We start from the raw sequence: 15,468 nt of genomic DNA, 5'->3' as shown, positions 1-15,468 counted from the left end.
TGGACAAACGAGTCCTACACATGGGCTACAAATGTTGTATTCCTCGTGTCAAGCCACTCCTGAACCAGAGACAATGTCAGAAGCATATTACCTGAGCTTAAGGAGATAAAGAACTGGAAAGTTCCTTAGTGGTCTAACCTACTCTTTTCAGGTTAAAGTAAATTCTGCATTTCATCTGCAAATCAAGCTCTGGAGGATGAGTGGAGAGGCTCAGAATCTATGTTGCTTGAAGTCCAGTGTGAGGTTTCCTCAGTCAGTAATAGTTTGGTAGCCATGACATCTGCTGGTGTTGGTCCACTGTTTTTTGTAAAGTCCACAGTCATTGCAGCAATTTACCAGGAAATCGCACAGCACCTAATGGTTTCTTCTGCTGACAAGCTTCATAGAAATGCTGATTTCCAGCAGCAGTTGGCACCTGCCCACACTGCCAAAGTTACCAAAAGCTGGTTCAGTGACCATGGTGTTCCTGGTCTTGATTGGCCAGCAAACTGGCATAGAGAGTCTATTCTTTATTGTCAAGAAGATGAGAGACACCTTACCCAACAATGCAGATGAACTGAACACAGCTATCAAAGCAATCTGGACTTCCATTAGACCTCAGCAGAACCTCAGGCTGATCGCCTCCACCCAACCAAGTACAAAATATAGTTTTTTTAATTGTTTTGAGACACAGAATTTTGAGTTTTCATTATCTGTAAGCCAAAATCACCAAAATTAAAAGAAATCAAGGCTTAAAATATTTCACTCTATGTGAAATGAATGTTTATAATATATGGGTTTCACTTTCTGGAATGAGTGACACAAATATTTTGGAGATGTACCTGCTGAAAGAAATGAGTTGACTGAAGGCTTTTCCATAGTATTGTTCAGATTCTACACGCAGTATCTGTCTCACAAAAATAAAGTGACATCTACTGACAAGCAGGAACATTTCAGTGTCTTATTTAATCTAAATTTTCTTCCATACCTCAAAATCTAGAAGCATCTAAACCAGAATTCAGTGAAAATGTAAAGTGACAATGATTGTTTTTTACCTCATTTTTCCAGTTGCGTCCCAGGAAATGTTCAGCCACATGTGCCGGTAAGACGTTCTCCAGCAGGACTCGGTTGAGGTTCTCCATTGTTTCAATTTCCTCACACTCCCTCTTAAACTTGTCCCTCCACAAGAAGTCCAGTCGACAGTAATATTCATTCTGTTGCAGGAGGACAAAGAGAAGAGGGACAGCTCTGTCATTCTTTTTACCAAAACAAAGAAAAACACACATTTAAACATAAAAAGGGCAGATATCTTGTATGTACAGTCCCCTGGAAATGTTTTATTATCTTTTTAACTGTTAGTAGGATTTTTTGATAGATCAACATAAAGAAGTGCATAATTGAGAAGTGGAAGTTTTCAAAAGGTTTAACGGATAAAAATCTCCAAAGTGTGCTGTACATTTGTCAAAGGTTTGGAAACACCTTTCAATGCTAATTCTAGCTGCGAGTCTATTGAGGTGTGTCTCCATCATCTAGAGATGGACTTTTTTTTGCCAATTCGTCTCTACAAAATAGCTCCACCTTAGTCTAATTTAATGGATAGTGTCTAAAAACAACAATCTTTAAGCCTTGCCACAGATTCTCAATTATATTTATGTCTGTACTTTGACTATGCTCTTCTAACACATTAATACACTGTGATCCAGCCCATCCCATTGTGGCTATGCTGTAGGTTGTCCCGCTGGAATGTGAACCCTTTGCCCCTGTCTCCAATTTTTTGCCGTTTCTTTTGCCGTTGGTTCTGTATTTATGTATATATTCATGCATCCTCCTGTCAACTCTGCCCAACTTCCCTGTCCCAGCTCAGGCAACACATTCTCGCAGCTTAATGCTCCCACCACCATATTTCACCACTGAGATGGCGTACGGATGATGTATGGATAGGTAGATAGCTCTTTCATTGTAAGCAAAAAATGTCATCTTTGGTCTCTATGGACCAGAACACCTTCTTCTACATGTTTGCTATGTCCTCTAAATGATTTGCAGCACACTGCAGACTTTTTCTTCAACATTTGCTTCAACAATTGATGGAAGGGTGCTCTATAAGACGGTTAAAACCTAGACACAGGCTAATTGCGCTGTTTTTTTTTTTAAAGGGGTATCACAATATACGGGGCTGACTAATACAGACCACAATTTTAAGATGTGAGCCTGTCATATAAAATCCCAGTGAAATATGTTGTGGTTGTAACAAGACTGGATGTGGATGAAGAAACTGGAAGTGGTTTAAACTGACCTCAGACCAGATATCATAAGAGCAGGAGCCTAAATTAAGCATGTTGTGACCTTCAGCTTCAGATTATAGCTTCTCAGTGGCAGGCTGCTTAATTTCATTCTAATACATTGCAACTACAAGGCAATGGTATTGAAATGCTTGATATTGAGGGAAGGAAATGTCCCAATAACAAGACAGTGAGACAATGCGAGAAGCTGTGCAGATTTTGCTCAAGGAAATAGCATACAGGACTGTTTTCCATAAAACAAAGCTACTGCTTCTTTCTCTTTTTTTGCTTTTTGGTTATTCATGCTTGAAGTACTTTTGAATACATCTGCATATGTTAGAGGGACTCATATACGAAGGTCAAGACAGCCTGCGGTTGTGTGTTTGTGCCTGTATTTCCTGAATGCACCATTTCTAAATCCGAAGGCTAGAAGGTTCTGGTGGGTGGGCTCCTATACTGTGTGTGGGAGTGTCCTGGGAGATGTAGTTGGTTAGCAGGCTGAATGATAAATAAATGTACTGAAACTCTTTTCCCTGAGATTAGAATCTGCAGCCAATTGAATGATGGAAGGATCTTCTACCTTTGAGCTGATACATATAAGCTGTTTTAGGACAGATACTCTGCATCGTTTGGGTATGTGTGTACATGTAGATGAGGAGAGTCTACTTCGATGAGTCTGGAAAGTAGGCCAGAAGAAATGGAGCTCATTCTAAATGCTGTTTAGAAAGCGGCTAAACGAGGCTGTAAATGAGTGTTGCTCCACTGTGCAATCTGTTCTTGAGGGATGAATTACTGATGCCGTTTTTCTTGTAACCTGATTTCTCCTCCCTCTGAAGAAAGTTCTGAGAAAGACCTTATTAGAGCTGATAAGAAATTTTGCAAGGAAAAATTTGTTAATGGGTTGCTTAGAGCGTGTTAAATCATACTGAGCACTGATGTGCATGCTCTACATTAACTGTTCAGGGCAGTGCCTTCTAAAAAGCTCCAGTAATTATCTTCTTGCGATATAATGCAGAACTTGGCTATAGCAATTTAAATTAAAAAGCATTTTAAGAACTGAATATGCTTCCAACAAGTAGTTTTAAACATCCAAGTTTGGTCTCGATAACAAACACCGCCCTTTCTTTTTCTGACCCAGAACAAGAACAATCCAAGGAGCCGGCTGATCCAACCACAGCTCCCTGGGGGGCTCCAGATATGGGTACAGCACTCCCAGCACGAAACATCTGCTTTGAAAGCAGAGATGATAGATGTTACCCCTAAAAAAGATTAAACTCTCCACAGAAAATCTGTGTCAGCAGAGTTAGGGTGTCACATGAAGCGAGAACGGTGGCAGCGCACCAAAACTATAAAGCAGACATATTTTTAATCATCTATCAAAAAAAAGAACTTGAGGACTATAAAAATATCCTCCACCACAGGGGTCAAAGTCATTTCAATTTCATCTATTGAATGTTTCTCTGCTTAGCGGCAGTTGAAAATGATGTCTGAGTGCTGAATGACCTAATTACATAGTTATGACTGAAGAGGCGGCAGAGAAATAAAAGTTTTATTAACAGTGGTTTGTCTGTGGGGGCAAGCTACTTACCTGCCGTGCTAATACAAGCAGAGTGATGAAGAAGATGAACAAAGACACAGAACCCATGGTCTTCAGATCCTTCAGCACACCTGGTCTGAAAAATATAAAAGAAGCTCCCTAGTTATTATTCATGACTTTCATTTAGAAATAGTTTTAGTTTAAATGCAGATACGCCTAGTAAAGATGTATGCAATCATATTTTATTGCAGTAAAATAATACCACACTAAAAATGTTTAAAAAAAAACATCCACCATTTACCCTGCGTTTGCCAATAGGAGAGCATTTTGTTTTCTCCTTTAATATTTTACTATATTAGGAGAAGGCTCTTTGACAATTACTCTTTGCACGGAGCCTGGACTCCATAAGAGAACAGTCCAGGCTGCTGTCTGATGCTGTCTTTTCTCCAGCTCACCCTATGGGTCTTCTTTTGGACTTATGTTTGGGGACTGAGATGTCTACAGAAGAAGTATAATTTTGAGTCTGGTGAACCATTTCTTTATTGATTATTTCGTATTTGTTAGATCATCATCTTGCTAAAATACCCAGACTCATTTTCTCATTTCTAGAGTTTCTGATGCCATGCACTCTTAACAAGTTATGGCATGGGGTGCTTTTCCACATGTTCATCCTGTTTTATGCCAAACCCTTCTGGAGAGGTTCCAATTAAAGTTCCGGTAGAGTTTAACTTCACATGTGTACATTTGTGATAGTAGGATTGGAATGAGGTTTTTATTTTCTGGTGGTCACTCCCAAACAACCAGTTTGCATCTCATATTAGTTGGGGAGACTGGAAGACCCCAGAATTACTCTTTTTGCTGCAGTTCTCTAACAGAACGGAAGAGATTACCAGTTTGTTTTACTATGTGAAAGCAACCATTACTGCAAACCCAAAAATAAAGGTTCTTCTTCTCAAACAATAAAGGATGAAGTAAATAGTATTTTGTCCTTTTCCTTCAGCAGATATTTGTTACCTTGGAGGCTCACTGGAGCCATATTTTTTATTTCAATGTTCTCAATTGATGAAATAGTCAGGATTGCAGGCAGGCCATTCCATTCCCTGTTCTGTTGTGCTTTTAACTGCATGCAGAATGTGGTTTTGGTATGTCCTTGTTTACTATTGTTTGTGAGGAAAATCTGCCTGTCAGTCATATTCTTCTTCAAACATAAGATCTTAAGATCCCTGTTTACAACTCAACAACCAACTCCTTCAGAATTGATCCTTACGGGGCAACGTCTGATTGCAATTACATGCTAATCAACGGGTTTTTAAAAAACCCACCACCATCATTTCATCATTCTTATTTCCTCATTAAATTACAAACCCCTTATTTGATGCCCAAGTATTCTTAGAAGATACTGCAAGCCTTCATTTCTGGACCACATCTGCAGATTAACAAAGTAATTCATAACCATACATTTGTTCTATCTGTAAAAAATAACAAGTTAGATACATGTAAGAGTTATGGTGGTGTTTTCATTGTTATTTGCTTCTGTTATTTGTTTCTTCTAGGGCTGAAACAATCTGATTAATCGTGATTAATCGATTAAAATCAGCAATTAGTTTAGTAATAGGCTAGAATAATGGTGAACTGGTTTATACAGACTTTAAAATGTGCCATTTACTGAAAGAACAACCCACTAAGAGCAGTTATTAATCAAATATAAAAGATATATGTATATAATTTTGCATTTAAGATGAAAAACCTTGTCTTTAAATATGCACTATCCTCAAGTGGCATAGTTTTAGCTTCACCTGGTTTCAATACTGTAACAAATCTACTATTAAGCACCTTTTTCTATCCTATTAGTATTATTCAAAAAAATTGTCGACAGATTAATCGGTTAGAAAAATAACCGTTAGTTGGAGCCCTAGTTTCTTACTGTCTTGTTTTGTTTGTTTACATTTCAGATTCAATATATATATCTGACAAGATGTTTCTACGTATTCATTTTTATTTACCATAAACCATGAGATTTATCTAACATTCAAAGAGCAGATAAATAGTGGATGAAAAAAAACATGCTCTGAAATCACATGCGATAGTTACTTTTTTTGTAATCTGATTTAAAAAGCTATTTACAATCTGTACAGATTTAGAAAGCCCAGATGGTAGATAACACATTTATAAATCATTACATTTTTTAACTAATTAAATTGAATAATTTAATTAACAGCACAGCGTATCAATAATATTCAATGTCTTTTTTCTGTGGTTATAAAGTGGTATATAACATAAACAAGTCCCATTTTAGGCATATTGTGCTTCCTGAAACACAGCTTTGAAGTCTGGTTTAATAACTGTAAAGCTGAAGGTGAGCCTCAGAATCTCGCTCAGGCTTCAGAAATGGTGCTAACCGCGTGTTTAGTGTCACATTCTGTGTCGCAATGAGGAAATTTACCAACCACTTTTTGACCTCATTTGTTGCCTCATACAATTTGTACAAAATGGCTTCCATCTGTAAAGCACTGAATGATGCAAGGCCTTCATACGTCTAGAAAAACGCTCGAGTGTCTGTATATGTCATAATAACTGCAGCTCTAATCAGACATAGTTTTTTTGAAAATATTTTCTGCAATATTTTATTATTTGTTTTTAGAATTATTTTTTTCTATTTTGGGTTATTATGATCTGAATTATTGTGTGTATTACCTTCATCTTTGATTTATTCAGAATAATTTGGTTCTGTCTGGCGCTGTATTCCTCTTTATGTTTTCAGCTCACTCACCATCCATCTCTGGTTGCAAGGTGAACTTGGGTTTTTGTCCAGCCTTGTTTATTGTGGCTACAGTTGTTTTAACTTGTTTGATATATATCTTTCTGACTGTTTATTTGTTATAATCTGCCCGTGTTTGGGGTTTTGAGTTTAAGTTCTGTTTACATTCTCTGCACTGCCTTGTTCTTTATTTCAGTTCATTCAAGTTTATTAGATTCATTCTGAAGTTTAGGTGTTTGTTACTTCCCTGGATTCCGGTGTTAGATGTTTTAGTTTGTATTTCCTTGTAGATCTTTCTCCCTGTTTATGTTCTTTTGGTGGTCCCACTGTTTACCTTCTGTTCACTTAGATGTTTTGTGTTACCTCCCTAGATATGCTCATTGGTGTTAATTAGCCAACCTCCCTCAGTTACCTTGGATCTCCATTCCACCGACTGTTTTTGATTCCCCTCTGATTAGCTCCCTTTGGTTCACTGATCCATTATCCACTCTCCATCAGTATTTATACTCTCTGATTCTCATTGTTCTTCACTGGTTCCTCCTGTTTGCTGCCTACTCCATAACCGTTGACTCTACGACTATGTTTTCTTTCAGTCTTATTATTACTATTATTAAAGACTAGATTACTCACCTTGTGACTCCCTTGCCGTTGTCTGCATTTTGGTCCAACATCCACTTTATAACAATATGTTATATCAGCAACTCCTGCTTAAGGTGATCAACATTCATCTGCCTTACTGGAATGGTATGTTCTCTTGTCTTTTCAATTTTGTTAGGAAAATTTGGTGATCTCATAGACTATAGATTTAAAGGTCCTCTGCACTCTGATCAACTAAAGGACGTAAAATTCCCAAAAAGCCTTTATTTATTTATTGATTTTATGTATTGGTTTATTGATTTCATTAGAATTGTTTGATGTAACTGTTACAAAGGAGGGTTGGGTAAACTTAATACATGTACTTCAATTATAGGTTGGATTTTTTTTCCTAAATAATTCAGAGGGACATTAGGTTGTTTTTATTTGAAGTTTTTTCTTTGCATTTTGCCAGAGTTGCCAATAAATGTGGAGAGCTCTCTCAGTAAGTATTAGTAACACATCGGTGCTTCTTCATTTAAATGCCAACTAATTCAATATGATCTAACAGTATTTGCATTGTATTGTATTACAACTGCAATTGTATTAATTTACTCACAAGACATAACACTGACAGAGGTGGAAATGTTATGTTTGCTTGAGCAGAAAAAGATCATTTAACTGCATATTGTGCTGAGATATATTTACCATGCTGCGTTCCCTTAGCTCACTGAACTCTAACCACACTTTTCTGTTATTTGTGTCGGAAGAAGTGCTAACTAAAAACATTCTCACGCAAATGATGACAATGTGTAATGGTAAATGGACTGAACATATATAGCGCTTTTCCAGTCATACAGACCACTCAAAGCGCTTTACACTAGAGCCACATTCACCCAATCGCACTAACGCTCACACATTCATACACCGATACACAGATCAGTAGGCAACTTGAGGTTAAGTGCCTTGCCCACATCAACTTATGGCAGGAGGAAGCTGTAATCGAACCCACAACCTTCTGATTGCAAGACAACTACTCTTCCTACTGAGCCACAGTCGCCTCAGAAATAAGATTTATTAGGCAGCCTTGGTCTATTCCTTTTTCATTAGTACTTTCCTCTTCCTTTGTCTGTAGAAGAAGCAGCAGACTCCTCATGCTAACAAAGCAAGGTGAGGAGAGAAACTGAGAGGAATGCATTTTTTTCTACCAGCTTCTGTCATTGCTAGGGAAACTTTCCACACGTTTTTTTCCCTTTTCTGCACAGCCGTTGTCAGTCAAATGAAGTCACTCAAAAACTGAATCCTTCTCCATCAACACGAGCAGAATTATCTCTTTCTGCCACTCATCGTCCTTCCTGTCCAGCGGTTTTACTTGACTGACAGCAGAATGTGCCACTGCCAACTCTGCTGCAGAGATGTGTCTGAAGTCCCTGCTACTGACTCACTCATTTTAATAAGCTGGGTTAAACTGATGCAGCCAGGCCAGAGGATCAGAGGGGGATGTGGGAGTTTAATCAGATTACACTGGCCTCTGCTGCTTCTAACTGATTTCCTATTTTTCTAATGTAAAAGGTAGGGGAACAAGTCTTGTTACCTGTCCGCCTTGTCTGTGGGATACAGCGCTTTGTTGAATCCATCCAGCAGGGAGGCGTGTGTCTGCAAGATGATGATGTTGTAGATCACCACGGCGACCAGCATCACCACCATCTTCAGCTCATAGTTGATCCTCAGGAACACCGAGCAGGAGACCAGGCCCAGAATACAGCAGTAGATAAAGTACTGAAGATGAAGAGTTCACAAGAAAAACTAAAGGCATTTAAGCTGTGCTAAGTAGGTGATTTTTAATACATGTTATATCCTGGATATTTTTTTGCTCCAATTATTATTGGAGTTCATGTATAAAATGTCCCTTATCAGGAAGCATTTTTAAAAGATGTATTTATTTCATACATCAGGACAGGCTCAATTTCAGGACATACAGTGTCCTGCAAAAGTATTAACCCTTAAAGTGACAGGCACAGAAAAATATTAAAGTGCCATTTACTATTGCATCTAGACTAAACTGACACATGTCCATTGTTTTCTTCTTTAAATAATGCCCATATTTTCACATTTACAATCTGTATCTGTAATATACGTTGTCGATTTAGGCTCAAACAAACAAAAAACACTGCATCCTTTTTCCAATAAATAATACATTTATTTCTTAACAGTAAATACTCCTTTTTCTCCATCTCAAATTTTTTAAAGTATGTAGTATTTTTCACATTTTGCATTACAACCACAAATCTCAATGTATTTTATTGGGGTATTATGTGATAAACTAACAAAAAGGTTGTACATAAGTGTGAAGTGGAAGGAAAATGATTTTATACAAATGAAGATGTTAAATTTAGCCTCCACAGCTCTGGTGGGACATTTTGTTGGCGGGGCAATGTTTTATTGTGTACTCCACAATCCTGGCCTTTATAAAAGACTGCCAATAGGAGGCCACTGTTGAAAGAAAGTCGTAAGAAGTCACGTGGAAGAAGGTGTTCTGATCAGATGAGACCAAAACAGAATTTCCAGGCCTACATTCAAATGTTATGTGTTGCAGAAAACTAACACTGCACTTCACCGTCCGCACAGTGAAACATAGCAGCGGCTGGATCATGCTGCAGGAGTACAGGGACAGGGGAAGCTAGTCAGGGTTTGATTGGATGATGGATGGAGCTAAATCTCTTTGCAAGACTGAGGTTTGAGGTTTACCTTCCAGCTGGACAACAACCCTAAGCATCTGCCAGAACCACAATGGATGGTTCAGAATGTGTTAGAATGGTCCAGTTCAAGCTCAGAACTAAACTCCAACTCTAAATCTGTGGCAAGACTTACAAACTGCTGTTTATAGAAACTCTCCATCTAATGCCGAATATGTAAAACTTTAAGTCACCTAGATATGCAAAGAAGGACAAAAAACAGAAGACTTGCAGCTGAAAAGTGGCTCTATAAGGGATTGACTGGGGTGGGCCGAATGCAAATAGAAGCCAGCCATTTATTTTACTTCCACTTCAAAATTATGCACTACTTTGGGTTTTTCTGTTACATAAAATCCAAACAAAACACTTGGAAGTTGTTCTAGTTCAATAGGTAATAATTCCACAGCAAGGCATTAATCTGCTGGTTTTACCCAACCTGCAGCAATCTTTTTGTCACCCTGTCACAGTCGCACCTACCGGCAGGTAAAACTTGTTTTTGTCCTCCAAATAGAGGGACCGGCTATTGTTGGACACATTCACAGAGAGAGCTGTTGTCTGGATGTCCTCGGCAGATCCTCCAGGATCCTCCACAAAGAACTGGCAAACAAATCAGAAGGGATGAGTAGTAAAACATTTTCTGATTTATGATACATTGGAAATGACCCGGTAACAATGAGTGAAGATAAGCAGATCTGAGGTGTGGTAACATCTCAGAAACGCTGCAGGTAACATTTTTAGGAACACTCCAAATTAAAAGTTATTCATTACAAATTTTCATCAGCCATTTTGAACAAGCACTTATCAAAAAGCACAGTTATAGCAGTCTGCAGCTATTGTAAAAGTGTGACACTTTCAGATGGGAACAACATGAAGAGAATTAATAAATTACTTTTACTTCTGTGGTATCGCAGTATATTTAGCTTGTGTCAGCCAGCTGTTCTCTTAAATTATGAGTTTTATTATGAGCTGATTACAACAGCTTACCAACAGTACAATTAATCACTTCAGAGTAATCCTGCTAGATGAGATCAACCCAGCCGTAATCACTGAAAATCAACTGTAGACTGACTCAGTCACTGCAGTTAATATTAAGCTCCAGCTGGTCTGAGAGCTTTTCATTCTTCTGATTGAGTTCAGGGACATAATGTCAATCATGAGGTCAAGTTCAGCATTTCTTGCAGCAATGAAGCCAGTGATGTCCCCCAAGGATGCCCCAGCACTCCTCAAGAGCAGAGGTTGGTAATCCAGGTCCAGAAAGTAAAAGGCCTGTTCTGAGATTAGTTCCAACCATTTGCATTTCCAGCTTCACAACAAAGACAGGGAGTAATCACCTAGTTAATTGAACAGAATGAAGGAAAACTAGTCATGGTTTTTACTTTCTGGACCTGGATTACCCACCTCTGCTCAAGGGTGCTGATTGATGGGTTTAGTCTTTTCAACTTTAGCCCTGAAACTGTATGACAGTCTCTTTGAATGTTGTGCGGAGGTTTGAAATATGTAATTGTTTAGCTTTCAACCCTGCTACTGCTTTTGTTCTTGGCTACGTCAGCTTCTCCTGCAGGTGTTCTGCCAGTCACATTCACATGTTCTGTTTTAATTCCTTTCCAAATACCTGATTGTCACTTGAGAATTATTCATCTTTATTCCAGGGAGGTTTTGCTGTCGTACCTGGAGTTATAATTTACACTTGATGCTTCCTACCAACTCTCATGGAACGACGCCCATTTGGTAGCAGGAACCATAATCTTCTTCTGACTATTAATTTATCTGTAGATATTTGCTGCTCCCTTTCAGCATCTCTAAAAGTGAGATTCATCTATCTGGATTACTACTCCAGTGAGAGGTTTAAATACAGACATCACAGGCATGAATGCCAGATTTATTTTCAAGTCTTAATTAAATATTATTTTTCCAGAGGGGAATAATTTAAAAAAACTTCATTGATTTGGGTTCAAAAGTTAATATTTGTTGTTTGTTTTTTTTCTAATCCTCACACAGTGATGTGAAATACCTGCTTTTGCTTTTTTTAAATAACACTTAGATGTTTCAGATCATCAAATTAATTTTGTTAACAGAAAAAAAACCAACTTGAACAAATACAGAAAGCTATGTTAAAAGGATGGTTTCATTTATTAAGGGAAAAAAGCTACCCAACCCATCCTGGTCTATTGTAGAAAAGTAATTGTCTCCCATATTAAATCATGAATTGGCTGCAATTGACCACAATTTTCAAAGCTCAGTTTCACTAGCCACACCCAGGTCAGATTGCTGACAGACCTGTGGAATCAAGATATCTCCCACACATAACCTGCTTAACAACATGAAGTAGGCTAAATGATTTTAAAAAAGTAACACCATCATATCTCAACCTAAAGAAATACAAGAACAGCTGAGAAAAGATAAAACAGTGGCATCAATTGGTCTGGAAATGGTTACAAAGCGATTTCTAAGGCTGTGGGACTGCTGAGAACCATAGTGGGAGCCATTGACCACAAGTGGATAAAACATGAAGCAGTGGTGAACTATCCCATTATTTGCCAACCTATCAGCATATCATTCTATCTGACAGTCATGAAAAAAACCTAAAACAACTTCTAAAGCACTGCAGGCCTCACTTTCCTCAGTTACAGTCAGCGTTTATGATTCTACATTTAGAAAGGGATTGGGAAAATGGCATCTGTGAGACAGTTACTGCTGACCAAACTGAACACAAATGCCTGTCTCATATTTCCAAAAAAAAAAAAACATCTTGATGTTCCCCAAAACTCTCCAAAAAATATTCTGTGGATGAACGGGACAAAAGTGGATCTTTTTTTAAGGTGTGCCTGTCTCATTACATCTAGTGTAAAGTTAACTCAGGATTTCAGAAATAAATCATCAAACCTAAAGTCAAACATGATGATGATTATGTAATGATGTGAGGTTGGTTTGGTACTCATGGGCGACTTGTTATAATTGGTGGAACAATGTATTCTGCTCTCTGCCAGAAAATCCTGGAGGAAAATGTTGGGTCATCAGTTTTTGACATTAGGTCAAAGCGCCTTTGTGGTATGCAGCTGGACCTGAATGACACCAGCAAAAGTCTACTTTTAGAATAGTTAAAACAACAAAAAAAGAAGGTTTTGAAGCGGCCTAGTCAAAGTATAGACATAAATCTAACAGAGTTGTAGTGGAATGTCCTTAAACAGGCTATTCATGCTTAAAAGTCTTTCAGTCTGACTAAATTAAAGCAATTCCTCAAAAAAGAAAGGCCAAAATTACTTCTCATTGATGAAATTTATTGCAATGCTTGATGGCTGTTGTTGCTGCCGAAGTTGGCACAACCGGGTTATAAGATTTAAAGGCCAATTACTCTTCAACATAAGGCCAGGTTGGCTGATCTTTTCTAACTAAAACTTTCTGGTTGCAGAGTTTGCCTATTAAAGGTCTTTAAACATAGAGTATCATTCCACATGAGGTGATAAAGGACAAAGTTCAATAATTGGTTCACTTTTTAAGTGGTCTGATATCAGGGCCTGAATATAAATTTCATTTGATCCTTCCAAAACAGGTTTTAAAATGTGTTTGGTACCATTGTCCTGTTGGAGCCCCCTGTTGTGTCCATATGCTGACCATCTGACTTAAACCATTTTTTTAGATTAAAAGAAATACAGGAACACTAGTATTACTGTTCAAAATAAACCAAGTTTACCCTTATCATGTATGGAGATGGCGCTGACCAGGAAAGAAGCACTGCTCCAAAATCAACACCCTTAGCTGACAGTTGAAGCTGACCACATGGATAAGCCAAATGCCCACTGAAGAGGGCCAGACAAGACAAAGATTAAACTGTTTAGCTACAGTAACAAGCAGCATGCTTAGAGAAGTCAAAGGGAGGCTTTCAAACCTAAGAACAAGGCACCGACTTTCAAGCATGGTGGTGGTAGCATCATGCCAACGGTCCGGTTTGCTGCCAGTGGTACTCATGCACCAAAGAGGATGGAATAATAAAGAAGGAGGGGGTCCACCAAATTCTCCAACTTTAGGTTAGCTCCAACAGTTCAAACTTTGACACAGGTGTTCCAACAAGATAATGGACCCAAACACAATAAAACTTCAGGATTGGAGGAAGCAGGCTAACATTAAGCTTCTGGACTGGCCACACCTCAAACTTTATAAAAAGTTGTAGACAAAAAAGGATTATTTAAAGAAAATTGAATTTGTTTGTTGTATGATGAATTTAATATCCTTTTGGGATTGATAAAGGATTTTGGAATTTAATTGAATCCACCTTGAAAAAATAACAGTTCATATTAATATTTAAAAAACACAAAATTAAAACGAAACCCCATCCATGACGAGTGTATGTAAACTTCCGACTGGAACTGTACATTTGAATGTCAATGAAGTTCCTAAAAAATATCTTTCAACCATTTGACAGCCTCACTGTTAGAGCAATACTGCAAAGTGCAAACAGAAGAGTTCTGGTATTACTGAATTATCCTCCATTTCTGCCTCAGTTAACTCCTCTAATTATTTTTACAAATAATACTGCTGTATTTGATTTCATAAACTACAACCCACAGCTTATTGCATTTTGCTGCTATAAATATCAAATAACTGCAGCTGCTTGCTGATCATGCACACACCACGAATCACAGAGGAAATACTGCATTTGCAACATTTTAAACAGCGTCTCACCATATTGAACACAGCCATCACCAGTATGAGAGCCGTGGTCGTCATGGTGAGGACCAATCGCAGCCAGGGGTTGTTGGTGACGATGATGCGAGAGGAAGCCGGGAGCCATGGCAGAGAGCAGAAGGACCCCTTCCCACCCTGCTGTGGATTCAAGGAAACAGGAGGAGTGACTCAAAGACACAGGGGGAAGCTTTGTTTAAAATAATCTCCACAGACCCCATAAACTGCAAGTATATATCAAACTACTCCTTTAGATGTATACAGATCAGTTTGCACCCCTGGTGAAGATGTGTAAACAGCCTTAAAATACATTGAAATTATATTGCAGTAGCATAATGTCAGACTGAAAAGTTCAGAAAATCCAATCTTTAATTCATTATAATTATTCTGTGGGAAATATCCTTGTGGTGAAACAGTTGTTAATATACATAGTTATTCTAATGTAAAAAAAAAAAAAGATGGGAAAGTGAAAAGGGCCTCATTCCCACTGTTAAGCATGGTGGAGGAACTGTGATGCTGTGGAGCTGTTTCTCTTGCAAAGTCTAAGGGAACCTTGTTAGAACACATTGCAACATAAACATCCATCCATCCATCCATCCATCCATCCATCCATCCATCCATCTTCTTTGCCCCGCTTCATCAATACAGGGTCACGGGCAGGTGCCTATCTCAAGCAGTCTACGGGCGAGAGGCGGAGTACACCCTGGACAGGTCACTAGCCCATCGCAAAGCAACACACAGACACACATGACAAACAACCATGCACACACCTATTCACACCTAAGGTTAATTTAGAGAGACCAATCAACCTAACAGTCATGTTTTTGGACTGTGGAAGGAAGCCGGAGTACCTACAGAGAACCCACGCTTGCATAGGGAGAACATGCAAATTCCATGCAGAAAGACCCCCGGCCAGGAGTCAAGCCG

The 15,468-nt window shown here is 38.4% G+C and overlaps 1 protein-coding gene across 4 annotated transcripts in view; it reads right to left on the bottom strand.

Moving 5' to 3' along the window:
- Positions 1 to 15,468, bottom strand: part of adcy2b (adenylate cyclase 2b (brain)) — an 88,151-nt gene that overhangs the window by 11,398 nt on the left and 61,285 nt on the right. For 3 of the 4 annotated variants that reach the window (XM_047383923.1, XM_047383920.1, XM_047383921.1), the window contains 5 exons: positions 14,542 to 14,682; positions 10,339 to 10,458; positions 8,721 to 8,905; positions 3,847 to 3,931; positions 1,035 to 1,193 (listed from right to left, as the gene is read on the bottom strand). In XM_047383923.1, coding sequence (XP_047239879.1) covers positions 1,035 to 1,193; positions 3,847 to 3,931; positions 8,721 to 8,905; positions 10,339 to 10,458; positions 14,542 to 14,682 — 690 coding nt within the window. The remainder of the gene's footprint in view (positions 1 to 1,034; positions 1,194 to 3,846; positions 3,932 to 8,720; positions 8,906 to 10,338; positions 10,459 to 14,541; positions 14,683 to 15,468) is intronic. The other variant, XM_047383922.1, reaches the window with a different exon arrangement.

Source organism: Girardinichthys multiradiatus, chromosome 13, assembly GCF_021462225.1.
Source record: "Girardinichthys multiradiatus isolate DD_20200921_A chromosome 13, DD_fGirMul_XY1, whole genome shotgun sequence".
Taxonomy (NCBI): Eukaryota; Metazoa; Chordata; class Actinopteri; order Cyprinodontiformes; family Goodeidae; genus Girardinichthys; species Girardinichthys multiradiatus.
Note: the sequence above shows the minus strand (reverse complement) of the source record. Positions and strands in the feature narration are given on the sequence as shown.